Source organism: Mastomys coucha, unplaced genomic scaffold (genome assembly GCF_008632895.1).
Source record: "Mastomys coucha isolate ucsf_1 unplaced genomic scaffold, UCSF_Mcou_1 pScaffold15, whole genome shotgun sequence".
NCBI classification, from domain to species: domain Eukaryota; kingdom Metazoa; phylum Chordata; class Mammalia; order Rodentia; family Muridae; genus Mastomys; species Mastomys coucha.
The window spans coordinates 90,454,173-90,472,296 of NW_022196897.1; the positions used below are offsets into that span (position 1 = coordinate 90,454,173).

Sequence of the window (18,124 nt, forward strand, 5' to 3'; positions counted from 1 at the left end):
AATGGGGTTATTTGGTTCTCTGGAGTCTAACTTCTTGAGTTCTTTGTATACCTTGGATATTAGCCCTTACATTCTTGCCAGCACCTGTCAGCTGTGTTTCCTAGGGCTTCTGACTGAAGTGAGTTCTCAGAGTGGTTTAATTTGCAGTTTCCTCATTGCTAGGGCTGTGGAGCCCTTTCTGAGATGTTGCTTAGGTAGTTTAGTTTCTTCTTCTGAGAACACTGTTCATATCCATAGCCTGTTCTTAAATTGAGTCTTTTGTTTTCTTGCTCCTAGTTTTTAGTTCTTTGTAGATTATGGATATTAAGCCTTTATCATATGTATAGCTAGCAAAGATCCTTTCTCATTCTGGGCTTTCTCTTCATTTGACTTCCTTTGTTGTACAGAAGCATTTTAGCTTTATGAGACCCCATTTGTCAATTGTTGACCTTAGTTCATGAAAATTTGGAGTCCTGTATAGAACATTTGTCCCTGCACCTATGTCTTGTAGTGTCTTTGGGCCACTTGCAGTTAACTTTGTGCAGGTCGTCATGACATGTCTAATTTCATGTGGACATTTAGTTTTTTCTAGCACTATTTGTTGAAGTTGCTGTTTTTTCTTCAGTGAATATTTTTTTGAATTCTATGGCTGTAAAATTTCAAAGGATTTAGACATTCTAGATATACTGTTTTATGTTTTAGATTTTTTTTACACAGTGTTTATTTTTAACCTAAAAAAGCTTTCTTTTTGAAAATTTCAGAAGCTAACCAAGTAATCACATTGGTCAGATTACTCACTTAAAACTTCTAATCATTAATTTTCTTAGAGATAATTTTCTGTTTTCTTTATACTGCTGTGTGATTTTGTCCAGAACAGTTAAGTTATTGGTTTGTGATAAGGTAGGATTCCTTTTTTTGTGTGAAGCAAAATGAAACAGATGAAACTTAGTTGATAGATAAACTAGGTATTGCAGTTCTGTGCGCTGCCTCACTGTTGTGGCAATCATGAAGAATTCTGATGTTATCTACGCCAGCATTCGTGACCTCTGCTGTTTGTCTGAGTAAATGTCAGACTCTCCAGGAGACTGGGATATTAAGCAGACTCCGCTGTGCTGGGAAGGGAGGGGTGGGGAGAAAACAGCATGGTATTTATGACTGCAGGAACTATAAGCTGTAATTTCATGAGATCAAAGCATGTGCTGTTTATCTGTTACACTAACGGCTTTGAATAAAATGGTTAGAAAACAGACAATGTACTAAAAGTTCAGGATATTTTAAAGCTTATAAAGCCTGTAAAATTAAAAGCATAGCTTTTCAGTGGAGAATTATTTCACAGAGGTCTTTGATTTCAATTTATTATGCTCTTAAGATTAATTAATATATAGGAGAAAGAGAAGACATGAAATAATTTGTTTTGACTTTTTCAGCCATCTATTAGTTTTCTATATCCACTTCCTTCTAACTTAGGGGATATTTTGTAACAGTTATTTTAATGAGAATTGATACATTTTAGGTTATTTCCTAAGAGATAACTAATTCCAGCAGCTTCTCATTTCATAGTACTGTTAAATACAGGAAGAGGACTGACAAGATGGTAAGACAGGTAACACATGTACCCACAAGTTAGAGGACCTGAGTTCAATCCATGGAACCCACGTGCTGGAAGGAAAGAACCGAGTCCCACAGGTTGTTTTCTGATCCCTGCATGTGCTGTGCTTCATACACCCACACCCACACACAAGTAGATAAACAAACATGATTTTAAAAAAATACTGTAATGAATAGAAGTTCGTTGTATTTTGTTGCCATAAAGAAGAAAAAAGCCTTTTAGACCAGCAGTTCTCACTTACTCAGAGAGTTAATAAAGTCATGTAAGTGGCTTTATTCCTATTATATAGCTGTATACATCTAACTATCAAGCCAGTGAAGCTTAGGAATGAACCTTGAATACATCACTAATATAAAACAAGTCATTAACGCTGGAGAGATGGCTCAGAGGTTAAGAGCACTGACTGCTCTTCTGAAGATCCTGAGTTCAAATCCCAGCAACCAAATGGTGGCTCACAACCATCTGTACTGAGATCTGATGCCCTCTTCTGGGGTGTCTGAAGACAGCTACAGTGTACTTACATATAATAAATAAATAAATCTTAAAATAAATAAATAAATAAATAAAACAATTTAATTTCTAATTTGTTTGCATTTTATTTACTTAATTCAATTATATCTTGGAGTAAGAAAGGCTAATATTAAAAAACTAATAACTTAAATTTCAAAAACTATTTTCAGTTTTCCCTTGAAAGTTATCTTTGCATAAGAAAGCAACTGTAGCTGGGCAGTGGTGGTACATGCCTTTAATCTCAGCACTTGGGAGGCAGAGGCAGGCAGATTTCTGAGTTCCAGGCCAGCCTGGTTAACAGAGTGAGTTCCAGGACAGCCAGGGCTACACAGAGAAACCCTGTCTCGAAAAACCAAAAAAAAAAAAAAAAAAAAAAAAAAAAAAAAGCAACTGTAATTATATAATATAATTATATAAGAAAAATATGTATTATATTTAAGTCAGTTTCATTGGTGTCTTTAAAAAGTAAAATCATGGGGCTAGAGATAGCTCACAAACTGTCTGTATGTAACTCCTGTTCCAGGGGATCTGACACCCTTACACAGACATACATGCAGCCAAATAACCAGTGTTTATAAAATAAAAATAAAACAAAAATTTTAAAGTAGAATCAGTTGGGGCTAAAGAGGTGGCTCAGTGGTTAAGAGTGCTTGCTGGTCCTCCTAGAGGACCCAGGTTTGGTTCTTAGCACCTCTGTTGGATGTCTGACAACTGCCTGTAACTCAGGTTGTAGGGGGCCACTGCCCTCTTTGCATCCCAGAGACATCCACACTCCCATACATATACACATAATTGAAAATAGAAGAAAATATCTGAATATAAGAGATATTACTAGATTAATTAATGCATAATATGAATATCTGTCAAGTATTCTGGAAATCTGAGTTGAGATGAAAACTTTAGGATTCTTTAGCAGATATTTCACTTTTGCATTAATTTTATACATCTTAAGACCTTACCTTACAAAGCTAAATTTATCTTTTCTTCTATCACCTCCATAGACATTTTAAACTGGCACCTCATGTTTTATACTTACCAGTGCTGGAAATGGTAAAAACTACAACTTGTTCAATATGTTCAGTTAAAGAACATTTAGCCTATGGCAGACTAGAATAATGATTCATTCACTATATTGTTTGCTGACCAGAATATACTTAATCTAGACTTATAATGAGGAATTATCCTATTTAAACTCACAATGTGGGGATTCTTGATTATAATAGTCAAGATTATTTTCCAGTTAAAAAATATAGTGTTCTTTTAAAGTTAACACAGTGCTGATAATTCACATCTGCTAAGCTTTGTTTTTCTAGTTTGCTAATAAAACTTACTGATGTGCTCATACTTAACACCAGGAAGTCTCTGAGACACGGATCTGAAGTGCTGTGTTGTTTTTGAATGGAGGAAAGCTGGCTAATTCAGTCATAAATGCTCAGCACTACACTCATGTCTATTGCTTTCTAAACAATCTTGTAAGTTGATTGTATCTATTGTACCATTAACAATAGTCTGTTTTGCTGACTTTAAGTGCCTTTATCAAGTGTTTTTATTGCCATTTACTTTATGCTAAATAAGTCAAAATTGACCAAATTTATTTTAAACAATGGTAAATCATAGCTTCTTCATATTTATCTTTCTTTACTAAGTATATTCATTATACCTTTTAATTAAATTTTATTAAATTTTCAGAGATATGTGTGTTGGATATAAGTTGTGAAGCAAGATACTTTTCCTTAAGGAGCTTACAGAGCAGGGTTAAGTGTCCCACCATGCCTAGCTCAGTAGAACTAGTACATGCTCGTATCTCATACCCCTCTTCTTTCATCCCAACTGTCTACTTCACTGAAGAAAGGAAGAAATGATGCTTTACTAGAAAAAGAGTAGTAGAAACAGAGAAATACAGAGTAAGCAGCTGAGAGGAACAGAGGTGTGACATGCGAGCATGCAATATAGTTCTACTGAGCTAGCATAGAACTAAGCGTCTCTGTCAGTCTTTTTGAAGAGGCCTGTGGTTTGGTGCAGATTGAGGTTGCTTTCTGCCCCCATCTTGTTCTCTTTTGTAATATAATAATATATGCTATTCCTGTTTCTGGATCTGTAATAATGAAATAATTAAATAATGAAATACAGTCACCTTAGAAAATTTAACATTCTGTAGAGCTGAGTGGATGTACTGCAATTTACAAATGGAATTAAATTTAAAATCAGATTAATGTAGTTCTGATGGGCTCAACTTTTCTGCATCATAACTTCAGGTGAGCTGTATAGGCCTACACATTGGCTGAGCAGCCTCATTTGTTTCTAGGTGTCTTCCCAATAGGAAACTTTGAAATTCCATCAGACTCATCAGTTGTTTGATCTTCCTTCATGTTTTCTATGATGGCTAACTCTATGCATATTATCTAGTACAGATCATTTCTAAATCTCATAAAACTACGTGATCGTCTAATCTGGGTTTCATCCTTTAAAAAAAAAGATTTACTTATATTATTTTATGTAAATGAGTACACTGTCACTGTCTTCAGACATACCAGAAGAGGGCATTACAGATGGTTGTGAGCCACCATGTGGTTGCTGAGAATTGAACTCAGAACCTCTGGAAGAATAGTCAGTGCTCTTAACTGCTGAACCCTTCCTCCAGCCCCTCACTTTTTTTTTTTCTTAATCCATGGACTGTTTCCTGATGTGGGGGGTAAGTATTGAAACAAATAAATCTAGAGCTGGTAGACATGAAGAGAGACTTGGAAGAACTCTTGAGCCATATACGTTAGCTCTAGTTTTTATCAGAAGCTCAGAACAGCACTGCTGAGGCTGCTCAGAGCACTCTTTGAAAGCTGTTAATTGGATCTAACAACTTTGTGTGGGAAGAGGAACTGAGACTTAAAAGGGGTAGATTATTCAGTATCAAACAATTTGTAAAAAGCATTCTCCACTTTCCCTCACTTTATTATACATGACCTTCATATTCTGAGCAAGCTGTAACTTTTACAATGTTAACAAACTCATGGAATTGGTAATGTCAGTAGTCATTGTCCTGCACGTGATGGGTCTAAATCAGTCACTATCACACACTCCTCCTTCTACTGTGAGGATCAAGTGTGAGTATGTGATCCAGTTTTGGCAAGCAAGAGGGAGTTAGAGGAAACTTTTATGAGTACCAAGAGCTAGGTGTGATGGTGCATACCTACAGTCCCAGCACTTGGAAGGCAGAAGGATTGTGAGCTTAAACCAGCCTGTGCTATATTGTGAGATGGTCTTAAGAACCAACAAACTTAGTGTTCCTGGTTGAGGTAGTCATTATATACTATCGGAGTTAGCCTCTTGTGACAAGTTCAAAGGAGAATAACGCCCCAGATGGACATGACTAGTTATTGGTAATATATATTGAATGCCCAAATCAGTAAATGCTAGAACCTGCTTTACTCTATGTTCCCCTTTATGTGATAGAGGATCTGTATTACTTGGTGGCTTAAGATGTAAAGTGTAGGGCTGGTGAGATGGCTCAGCAGGTAAGAACACTGACTGCTCTTCCTAAGGTCCTGAGTTCAAATCCCAGTAACCACATTGTGGCTCACAACCATCTGTAATGGGACCCGATGCCCTCTTCTGGTGTGTCTGAAGACAGCTACAGTGTACTCAGTATATAAATGGAATAAGTAAATACAAATGTTGTAAAGTGTAAACATGAAGGAGGTAATGAGCAAGTATAGAAGGAAAGGTCTTTTCAAACTCTACAAAAGATTACTCTGCCTCACTGACTATCCCTTCCTCCTCTCTTTCAAAACTTCACTCTATGGTCCCTTTTTTTTCTCTTTGCAGTTTTTCTTTCAGTGAATTCGTGTTCTTTAGTGTCAGCTTTGTGGAAGATGCCATGCATCTGTTTCACCTCACATTTTCCTTAGGCTCAAGTTTTTTGTTTTTTTTTTTTTTAAAGATTTATTTATTTATTATATGTAAGTGTACTGTAGCTGTCTTCAGACGCACCAGAAGAGGGCATCAGATCTCATTACGGGTGGTTGTGAGCCACCATGTGGTTGCTGGGATTTGAACTCATGACCTTCCGAAGAGCAGTCGGTGCTCTTCCCCACTGAGCCATCTCACCAGCCCTAGGCTCAAGTTTTTAATGCACTCCTCAGTTCTCTCTCTTTCTTTTCTGTCCTCTCTTCCTTCATCTTTTTCCTTATCCTTCCTATCTCCCTCCTTCCCTTCCTCTTTCAGCTTCCTCAGGATTTTGTTTTCTTTACCAGGCTTCTTTGAATCCCCAGCTTAAGCTGTCATCTTACCTCAGCCTCCCAAAGAACTGAACTTCCACACCTATTCTTCTGCTGTTTGTTTTAAACTGCTTGGAAGCCATCTCTCTGTGATTTATTATAACATCTAAGCTAACTGGTCACATTCTAGAGTTTTTACTCTTCCGTTTTCTCCATACCTGAAACAGAGAAGGAAGCAAAACATCACTAGTCTGAGAATGGTGACTTGGATGGATTCTATCTGATAAAGAAAAACTGGGAGCTCTTATGGGTGCACAAAAGCCTAGCATGTCTTTTGCTGTAGGTGGGTTTCTAGTGAGACTCCTGGAAGACTGTAGGCTTATAGCTGGGAAAGGAGAAAAGCCTTAAGCAAACATTATTATTATTTTTTTCTTTTTGGTTTTTTGAGACAGGGTTTCTCTGTGTAGCCCTGGCTGTCCTGGAACTCACTCTGTAGACCAGGCTGGCCTCGAACTCAGAAATCCGCCTGCCTCTGCCTCCCAAGTGCTGGGATTAAAGGCGTGCGCCACCACCACCCGGCTTAAGCAAACATTATTAATCATGTAGGAATTCTTGATTTCAACTGACTTGAGTCAGAATCCTGGATGAGGGCCTTCTTTCTGTTCCCATAGTTCTGTAATATCCCTGCATTTCTGACAAGCCTCACACTCATCATCTCTTGCTGGGGTTAATATATGATAACCAGCTAGCTAGTGTTCTTTCTCTAAAGTTCTTCCACTCTTTTAAACAAACTAATTTATTATACTACAAGCTTAAGACAGCAGCTGTTGGTACTTGACATATAGTAAATACTTGATAGGTGTAGAAAGAAATGTTCAACTTAGTATTTCTTCTTTGCCCACCAACTTGAATCTCAAGCTATGAAACCTTTCCCCTCTGCCTATCTATATATTCAACATTATTTCCTAGTTTTCTCTGCTTCTTGCTTTTTCTTTCCTGTATCTCTTCTATCCTTGAGATGTCCTTTTAATTTTTTACACAATTGTATTAAATGGAGTTGGAGCAAAAAAAAAAAAAAAAAAAAAAAAAGACACATTGGAGTTGGTAATGGAAAAGTTTAATGGGGAGGATATTTACATAATTGTTGACAGATTTAAGAAAACAAGGGATGGTAAAGCATCCTACAGATAAAAGTAGAGGGAAAAATGCCAACCACAGTCACAACTGAAGGGGCAGGGACTGAAACAGTGGTGTAAGCTTTAATTTTTCAAAGCCTACTTTTAACAATGGTTCTTAAACACTTTAACCTCCCTTCTAGCCTACCACCCACCAGAGGTAGTGGAAAAGACAGGTTATTAGGACTCAGGAGAAGTGGATCCATTTAGAAAAGGTTATTTGGAGCAAATCCCATCTGTGTTTTCAGGAAATCAGCAGTTCAGTTCACAGGATTTAACAGTGGCAGCTTGATCTAATTACAAATATCCCAGCAGTCCAGTTCAGTAGTGTCGGGATAGCAGCAGTGGTGACACTTCCTAGCAGCCAGGCCTCAGATGAATCAGCATGAGTCAGCAGAAGGGTTAGTGTCACCAGGGACACCAGAAGTTCTCGCTGTGCCTCTCTCAAGGAAGGGACCATCAGCGAAGACTTGCGACCAAGAAGCTTCACAGAGCTAGCTATGCAAGCAAGCCACAGTCAGTTGAGTCTTATAATACTCCCTCCAAACATCATGTGTCCTCTACAGGTCTTGCCTCACCATATGTCTTGCCTCAGCACATGAGCCTGTCTTAGCAAAACTCCCTGTGAGTCTTTATCAGCTGATGTCACTCTGCCAGTCGGCCTGAGTCCATGGAAGCCACCAGCACACCACCAGAAGGTTTTTGGTGCATTTCTCCCTGAGGAGTTATGATAAATGGAGCTCAACTCCACAGTGTAAGGTGGACTAATACATGCGTGTCATTAGCAAAGAATCCTTCATCACAACATCCTTTCACATGCTTGCTTTAGTAAAATGTTCTTTTACCTGTGCTTCAGCAAAAACGTTCCTTCACGAGTCTGTCTTAGTGAACTAACCTTTCACCTGTGTTCACTTCAATGAAACATTCTCTCATGTGTCTGCTTTAGCAAAATGTCCTTTCGTTAGTGTCTACTTCAAGAAAATACTCCTTCATGTGTTTGCCCCAGCAAAACACCATCTGATGCAACTGACTTTCCAAAGAAACTAGAAGTTTCCACTTCACAGTGGGACTTGGAAAGAACTGTAGCTACATCTGAGAAGGTTGAGCTGTGAGTTCCTGAAGATGCAGGGCTGTTACTGGATTATAGTCTATAGGGAGGCAGCTACTACACAGGTATGGCCCACAGATCTACTACTGGGGTCCAAAAACACAGAATTTTCTGTTCTCCCAGAGCTCAGTGATATAGGACAGAGAGCAGTGTGGGAAGAGCATGGCAAGTAAGAATGGTCAAATGAAGGCTATGTGCCCATTCCCATGTTTTCCTAATTCAAGTCTCACTTTTGTCATTCAATCTTTTGTTTTGTTATGTAATTTATCTGTATTTTATGTGTGTGTACAAGTGTTTTGCCTGCAGGTACATGTGCATGCCTGGTGCCTGAAGAGGTCAGAATAGACCCCCTGAAACTGGAGTTAGGGATATTTGTGAGATGCCATAAGGATGCTAGATTGAGCCCAGGTCCTTGGCATGAACAGCAAGTGCTCCTCACAACTGAGCTCTCTCTCCCGTTCTGTTTAGTTCCTTTAATACAAGCTGAGAGTTCTCATCTGCCAGACAGTGAATTGCCTGCTGCTTTTCCAAGAAAAGCCCTGCTGCTAGATCCACATGATTAGCAGCAGTCTTTTATGCAATGTGCATACCAAAACCTGGTATATGAACCTAAGACTCATTCTCCTGGATTTTGAATGGGCATTTACACTGTATGAAGCTGTAACATGTAGAACTGAGGCATTCAGTTTTGATGGAGTCCCTGATTTTCTTTTGGGCCTCCTAGATTCCTGGGCTTCCTCCGTCCTCAGTTGGCTGTGCTTTCCAACATTTGCTATTGGTCTCTTATCTCATCTATCGGTGTTAGGGTTCCTTAGGACACAATTATTTGTTAGCTTCTGTCTTTCAAAAACTTCTTTCCATAAAGGACCTTGATAGATCAGTAAAATTATGTTTAACACTCAGTCCACCATGAGATCCTTTCCGCCAAGGGCTCAGTCTCAGTTAGAAGTGTCACTAAGAAAGCATTGTGGATGAGGAGGTGAAGGAAGTAAGAGCTAGACGAGAGAAGGTTGCAAACTGTGATCTGCTGGGCGTGACCTAGCCATTGCAGTCGTGGTCTTAGCAGGGGTAGTTGTCTGTACTGGGCCTGTGAAAGACTAAGCCTACTGTCTGCCGTCTTGGATCAAGAAGGGACTTTTGTGATCATACTCCATTCTGTCTAAATATTGGCTGCTGGTGGAGTCTGAGAGAGAGACAGTCTTTATCTTTATTCGTGTACCCACAAGTGAGGCCACTAGGCTCCAGTGCAAAGTTCCAAGCCCATGAACACACAAACTGACAAGTTAAAGTCATGTGTCAAAAGACAAGACACACTTGAATGTGAAGAGACTTTTGAGGAGTAGGGTGACCGTTGTGAGAGGGGGCTAAGAGATGGGGCGTGTGAGACGTCACAAGACTGTGTTCCAAATAAAAGTATAGGATCTGCAAAGAAGAACTTTAATAATGGATATATATTCATATATAGATATGTGTATATATATAATTTGTATATGTATTATATAGTCTACTGCTAAACGAAGTATAATTTTAAAGATTTGGAAGTTATCATGAAAATGCCTGGCTTTATTGAACTATGTATACTGAATTTGCTTTTTGTTTCTTATGTTAAGGAATTAAAGAAAGCAGCTTCAGAGTTGATTAAGTCCAAGGTCACATATCAGCATAAGATGGAGGAAGAGGGTATAGATCTAATAATTAAAGAACAAAAATATGAAGAGCTCCAAGAAAGACTCAACATGGTATTTGATTAAATTTATTCAAGTTTGTAAAATTAAAATCTTACCAAAACTATGAGAACATCAGGATTATTTGCACAAAATATTTCTCATTTGTAAGTTAATAGAGTAAAAATAATATATCAACATTTTAAAAATTATTAGATTTTTTGTCATTAGCAAAAACTTTAGTATAAAATTTGGTCATAACAATTTTAATCCCACTCAGATGTAGTTTCAGGTAATTTTATGGCACAGTGGTGTCTCTAAATAACTCTAAGAGAAGAAATTTTATAGTTTTAACATTTATGTTTGTACCAGCCTACACTGGGCTTTTTAATTCACTGGAGCCAATGTCTCAACATAAACATAGCTACTGAGCTAAATATAGAATTTACTGAATTTTACTTTATAGCTTTAAAATTCTTCAATTTTAAGGAATTGGAATTAAATAAGAAAATTAATGAAGAGATTACCCACATTCAAGAAGAAAAGCAGGTAAGCCAGTCATTACATATTTTGGAAGTCAGTTAATATTTTAAAAAACAGTAGTGGGAAGTAGACATAGAATGATAATTGCCTAGGTGTGGAGTAGGCATCCAGCTAACATGTACCAAGTGGAAATGTTTATTTCTAGCCAGTTGAATGTACACTTCTGTTTTGTTATTTTTAAATGTTTTATTTATTTTTTTATTTGAGACAAGGTTTCACTATGTAGGCCAGGTTGTTTTGAAATTGGCTATATAGATCATTCTTGACCTTGAACTCACAGAATCCTACCTGCCTCTGCCTCCCAGATTAAAAAGTGTGTGCCTTTACATCTATTTTTGTGTGTGTATATTTCTTAATCTGTTCATTTGTATGTATGCGCTCACATGCACGCTCACATGTCTCTATACAAAGAGGCCAGAACTCTCCCTCAGAGTTATAGATGCTTGCAAAATGCCTGGCTTGTTCAGTAGATGCTGGAGCCCAAGTCTGGGCCTCATGATTGTATAGCAAGCACTCTTAACTGCCGGGCCATTTTTCCTAGTCAGGGCCTCAGCACAAATTGGCTTGCAGTTGACTATGTAGCCCATGGTGGCCTCAAATTCATTGGCAATCCTCCTGTCTCAGCCTCCCAAGTGCTGAGATTATAGGCATCATCAGCCACATATTTCCTAGCTAAATTTCTATTTTTTCAGAAGTAAGTTAATTATTTGTTAGACCAGTAGTAACTTAGCAGATAATTACTGAAAATGTATACACACACACACACACACACACACACACACACACACACACACACACACACACCATGTGTTATTTTAGAACAATTTCTTCTCATTTAAATCTATTATATTTAAAGAATAGTTTGGGGGAAAATTGCAGTTATTTTAAAAATAGATTTATCTTATGTATATGAATGTTTTGCCTGCATATATCCATATGCAACATGTTTGTGCCTGGTGTCTATGGAAACCGATGATGATGAGTCGAAGTTACAGATGGTTGTGGAGCTATCATGTGAGTGCTGGGAACCAAACCTGAGTCCTCTGCAATAGCAACAAGTGCTCTAAGCTTCCAGCCTGTCTCTTCAGCCCCTCCTCTTCTGTACTGTCTTTCTTTTTCTTGCTTTACCTCCATTTGATTGGTAACAGCCTGGTTTACAGAATCATTTTATAATATTATAGCTCATGCAACATTTTACTAGTGTGGGTAAGTAAGGCAACAAGTTTATTTCAGTTTTGAATTTTTTTTAACTTGTTTAGTAATATCTTAGAATCTGTGGCCCATTTCAAAAACTTAATTTACAAGTTAAGGGACTTTTAGAAATAACACTGGATAGAAATTTGTGTAGCAGTAATCATTTTAGATAGTAAATTATAGAAGTGCTATTAGTTTAGTATATAGTATGAAAATTAAGCTGTAACAATAGTAGCTTAAAACAAGAAATATATTTGAAGAACAAACTTAGAAACATGATATATTTTTTGTTTTGTTTTTAGTAGAGTATAAAACCTTGGCTCTTACTGTGGCACAAGCCCAAAATAAGAACAATTTTTAGACATTGGAGTTCATTGTAATAAGACTGTACTTCAATGCCCCTCACATCACCAAAGGATTTTACCTCTGTAGTAGCTAAGAGTTGACAGTCCTGCTGTGCCAAGGAGCGAATTGTAGGCACGATTTTTGGATACAGATTCCCTGGTCAAAGCTATTTGACTGGAGTGATTGTCTTCATTCTTAGCCCACAGAGAACAGGTTACATTCATTTAAGAAATGGTGTGTGTATTAAGATGGTCTATCCGTGAAGTCATTCACCAGCTGTTTCAATGAACAATGGTTCTGCTTGGAGGGTGGCACAGACATTAGGTGAGGGTAAGAATCTGGTTCATTGGCTATGATGATTTTGAAAAGCATTCATCTCAGAGAAAGAGTAACTTATAAAGTTGTCTTCTTCAAACTTGATACAAGAGTTACAAATGTCAAGCAAAGCCTTCAGTTTCTCTCTTGTTCTATTATAAACCACCTCTCAAGTTAATTGTTTATGTTTCTTTTGGCTGTATAAACACATTTGAAATATGTAAGCTGTTCTGAAAACTATAGTATAGTGTAAAAACATCAAATAAACAATCCTACTAATAGAGAGGCTGAGATAGGAGAAGCATGGTTTCAAGACCATTATGTGGTACTCAACGAGACACTGTCACATACAAACAAGCAGAAAGTGTATATGGATTGTACAATATTGGACCTATTTCTCCAATTACCAAATTAGAGAGACCACCAGATTATAGCCAAAATTTTTCAATTCTTCATACTTTTGAATTTGAATCAATTAGGATAAGTTGGTAATATTAATTTTCATATTAAGAGATATTAAGAAAAAGTAATTGTTACTTTCTGTTATTTTTGTTGTTAGAGGTAGAATTATGTTTGTGTGGGATTGTTGAAAGGTTACTTTCTTGCTTCTTCTAGGGTGTAGTTTTGCTCCTTATTGATGTTTTCCCTCTATTATCCTTTGTAAGGCTGGATTTGTGGAAAGATATTGTGTAAATTTGGTTTTGTCATGGAATAGCTTGTTTTCTCCATTTATGGTAAATGAGAGTTTTGCTGGGTATAGTAGCCTGGGCTGGCATGTGTGTTCTCTTAGGGTCTGTATGACATTTGCCCAGGATCTTCTAGCTTTCATAGTCTCTGGTGAGAAGTCTGGTGTAATTCTGATAGGCCTGCCTTTATAGGTTACTTGACCTTTTTTACTGCTTTTAATTGTTTAGTGCATTTGGTGTTTTGATTATTATGTGATGGGAGGAATTTGTTTTCTGGTCCAGTCTATTTGGAGTTCTGTAGGCTTCTTGTATGTTCATGGGCATCTCTTTCTTTAGGTTAGGGAAGTTTTCTTCTATAATTTTGTTGAAGATATTTACTGGCCCTTTAAGTTGGGAGCCTCCACTCTCTTCTATACCTATTATCCTTAGGTTTGGTCTTCTCATTGTGTCCTGGATTTTCTGAATGTTTTGGGTTAGGAGCTTTTTGCTTTTTGCATTTTCTTTGACTATTGTGCCAATGTTTTCTAAGGTATCTTCTGCCTCTGAGATTCTCTCTTCTATCTCTTGTATTCTGTTGGTGATGCTTGCATCAATGACTCCTGATCTCTTTCCTAGGTTTTCTATCTCCATGGTTGTCTCCCTTTGCAATTTCTTTATTGTTTCTATTTCAATTTTTAGATCCTGGATGGTTTTGTTAATTTCCTTCACCTATTTGACTGTATTTTCCTGTAGTTCTTTAAGGGATTTTTATGTTTCCTCTTGAAGAGCTTCTAGCTGTTTACCTGTGTTCTCCTGTATTTCTTTAAAGGAGTTACTTATGTCCCTTTTAATGTCCTCTATCATCATCATGAGAAATGATTTTGGACCCGAATCTTGCTTTTCCGGTGTGATGGTGTGTCCAGGACTTGCTATGGTGGGAGAATTGGGTTCTGATGATGCCAAGTAACCTTGGTTTCTGTTGCTTATGTTCTTATGCTTGCCTCCCTCCATCTGGTTATCTCTAGTGCTACCTGCCCTGGCTAAATCTGACTGGAGCCTGTTCTTCCTGTGATCTTGGTTATGTCAGAACTCCTCAGAGTCAAGCTGTCTCTGTGATCCTATGATTCTGGAATCCTGTAATCCTGGGCTAATTAGAGTACCTGGGAGTACAGCTTCCTGTGGGAATTATGGGACTTGCTGCAGAGTTTGCACCCAAGGTCTGCTCAGAGCACCAGCCTAGACAGACAGGAAGGAACCAGTGCCATTGTTCTGGTGGAGTTCCTGTGTGCCTGAGTCCTGCTGGCCCTGGTTATTCCTGGTATTGGGACAGATGTTATGTCCTCCTCACTTCTGATCCTAGGCGTGTTAGAGCGCCTGAGAATGGAGCTTCCCCTGGGTATTGTGGGACTGGCTGCAGAATTTGTGCCCAAGGTCTGCTTAGGGTACCGACACAAACAGACCAGAAGCAACCTGTGCCACTGGGCTGGGGGAGTTCCTGCATGCCTGGGTCCCACTGGTTCCAGTTACTCTGGTGATAGGACAGATGTGTCCTCCTCACCTCTGATCCTTAGGGTCCTGGGTGTGTCAGAGCACCTGGGAGTGGAGCTTCCCCTGGGTGTTGTGGAACTGGCTGACATGATATATTTTTATGTTTTTGAAGGATATCATCATTTCTTTTCAACATATGCAGCAATTACTTCAGCAAGAAACTCAAGCTAATACTGAAATCAATGCAGAATTGAAGATGCTAAGAGAAAATAATCAGGTTATATAGATATATTTAATATTTTTTTGTAAATTTCTATCTAATATGCTTCCCCTGTTTAGTTGCATTTAAATATCATTTTGTCATTTAATTTTAAAAGTTAAGATGCTAGATTCCTTCATTAATATAAGAGAAAGTTTGTCAAGTAGCACATTAAAAAAGAAAACATTATCATCTATCATCACCATCACTTTATAAAACAGAACATTAAAAATATGTGTATTTTAAAGATATAATCTCAGGATAAAGGACAGATCATCATAAGAAAAGTCATGTAATGACATTTGGCTGTGGACTAGTGAGAAGTTTGACATGGATCAGTGCTTAGCTGCAGACTGATGTCTAAGAACCACTGATATATAGCATAACAAAAGATTAGTGCTGAGCTGTTGCTAAGGGTTACACTGTTTGGGTATGGCAAGCGTTTTCTTGAGGAGTGTTCCGATTCCACCTGCACTAAAAGGGATCGTTGCTCTTGGTAATGGCTGGTGGTTTTCAGGGCTCTACAGTTATGCTGTCATTTGTCTTACACTTTTAGATGTGAATTTAGAAAGAACATACACACCCAAATTATAGTTGTAAGTTTAGTTATGTTCCAATAGTCATAGTATTAAGGGTAATCTTTTTATGTCACTCTTGCCGTCATTGTATTATTACTATTGTATTAACTAGAGCATTTTACTGGTTTTTGAAAATTAAAGGATTTAGCAAATGATTTGTTTGACCTCTGACAATACCCACTTTTTACAATGTTTTTCAGATTTGTTAATTCAGAATTGTTGGAAATAATAACATATTTTCATGAGTGCTTATATTATGTACAAGTTTATATTGCTGATAAAGTATAAACTCCTTGAAGACAGTAACATTGTAACTGAAGGATCATAAGCACAGGAAATCATGTCAAGCATGTAGTAGGACTTTGTTAAGTGTTAAGTGAATGAATTGTCTGGCATGAATAAACTTGGGCTTCTCCCAAGTTAGAGACTACCTGGTTATGGCTTCTAGCTTAAGATGATTAATTTAACCTACATTCATTTCTGCCACCTTTTGAAACTGCTGTAAAATGGCAATAAATCCACAAGAACATGGAAATGTTGAATAAACATAAAAGGCTAAGCTTTAAAAGCGAACAAGATGGACAATGATCAGAAAAAGGAAATAGAAACTTAATCAAAGTTGTGGAAACGAGGCTTGTGATGTAATTGAGTGGTAGAGTCCTTGCCTAGCATTGCAAGTTTTATGTCAGATTGATACATGCTAGAATCATTTTGGATGAGGAAACTTCAGCTGAGAACATGCCTCCACTAGATTGGCCTGTGGGCAAGCCTGTAGTGCATTTTCTTAATTTATTGGTGTGAGAGAGCCCAGTAGTGCCATCCCCTCAACTGTTTGTCCTGGATGCTACAAGAAAGCTGACTGAGCAAGCCATGAGGAGCAAGCAAGTAAGCAGCACTCCTTCATCACCTCTGCATCAGTACCTACCTCCAGGTTCCTGTCATGTTTGAACTCCTGCTCTGACTTCATGGGTGATCAGTTGTGATATGAAACTTCAAAATAAACCATTTCCTCCCCAAGATGGTTTTGGCCATGGTGTTTTCTCACAGGAATAGGAAGCCTAAGACAGTGAGACACTGGATTGTATCTCCACACCACTGAACAAACAAAACTAAACCCAGAAATGGTCAGGAATTATAGTATCCTCTGTCTTTTGAAGTGGAATATGCAGTTGAAACATGCAAATGAGAACATCTATGTAAGGATCTATGGCAACCCCAGATTCCTCCTTCTACCCTACAGGAATGGTTCTCCCCTCTTGGAGGTGTATGGTTGGAATTTGAGAGAGAGAGATGAGGTTGAAAGGAATCTAGTAATAAGTCAGGAAGTTGTTTGTCAAAATAGTAGTAGCCTGAAATTAATAATGTCTCTAGCAGAAAAAGCAACTATTGCAAATTAATTCTTCTTTCTCCTCCCCCTTTCGGTCAATGCAACCTCACTTTCTGGCCACTCTTTCCTTCTTTCCCCTTTCTTTCCTTCTTCTCTCCTCTTTCTCATCTTTTCTTCCTTTCTCTTTCCTCTCTCTATTTATCAGTACACTACTGGAAACATTATAGTGAAAATACCCTGCAAGTGTAGTTCTCCCATTTACAGGACAACTATTCTAATTCCCAGGAAAGTGAATGGCAGATTCCTTTCTGAGGAAACTAACATTCCCAAAAGGGAAGAGATTAGTTCCTTCAGTTAATGTTCTCTAAAAGAAAGAGTTAAGCCAGAACTCCCTACAATGAAGTCTAGTATTTGGCCATCTTGTTAATACCTCATTCTTAAGTACAAATACATTACTAAGGATTACTGGACATTTGAAGAAAATCTCTCATGTAAAAAGCAGACAAAAATAGCAGTCTAAAAACCATGTAAAACCAAGGCTGCTTAAAGGAAATGTGCTTACTAATCCACAGGACAAGAATTAAAAATCCATAAACACAGAATAAGAGAAACTCTACTAAAAACGTAAGTGCAGTGCAAAGCTTTTAAGATAATGTTGAGATAGTTGCTTAAAAAGTAGGATCAATAGAGTTCAGAGAACCAAATAGCCCTATTAAAAATGGGGTACCGAATTAAACAAAGAATTCTCAACTGAGGAATACCGAATGGCTGAGAAGCACCTAAAGAAATGTTCAACATCCTTAGTCATCAGGGAAATGCAAATCAAAATAACCCTGAGATTCCACCTCACACCAGTCAGAATGGCTAAGATAAAAAACTCAGGTGACAGCAGATGCTGGAGAGGTTGTGGAGAAAGAGGAACACTCCTTCATTGCTGGTGGGATTGCAAGCTGGTGCAACCACTCTGGAAATCAGTTTGGCGGTTCCTCCGGAAATTGGACATAATTCTACCAGAGTACCCAGCTATACCACTCCTGGGCATATACCCAAAAGATGTTCCAACATCTAATAAGGGCACATGCTCCGCCATGTTCATAGCAGCCTTACTTATAATAGCCAGAAACTGGAAACAACCCAGATGTCCCTCAACAGAG

The 18,124-nt window shown here is 38.0% G+C and overlaps 1 protein-coding gene across 10 annotated transcripts in view; it reads left to right on the forward strand.

Annotated features, from left to right (window-relative positions):
- Nucleotides 1-18,124, forward strand: part of Ccdc73 (coiled-coil domain containing 73) — a 118,509-nt gene that overhangs the window by 78,342 nt on the left and 22,043 nt on the right. For 8 of the 10 annotated variants that reach the window (XM_031371225.1, XM_031371228.1, XM_031371223.1 and 5 more), the window contains 3 exons: nucleotides 10,203-10,331; nucleotides 10,746-10,805; nucleotides 14,979-15,083. In XM_031371225.1, the coding sequence (XP_031227085.1) occupies nucleotides 10,203-10,331; nucleotides 10,746-10,805; nucleotides 14,979-15,083 (294 nt within the window). The remainder of the gene's footprint in view (nucleotides 1-10,202; nucleotides 10,332-10,745; nucleotides 10,806-14,978; nucleotides 15,084-18,124) is intronic. The other 2 variants (XM_031371229.1, XM_031371230.1) reach the window with 2 other exon arrangements.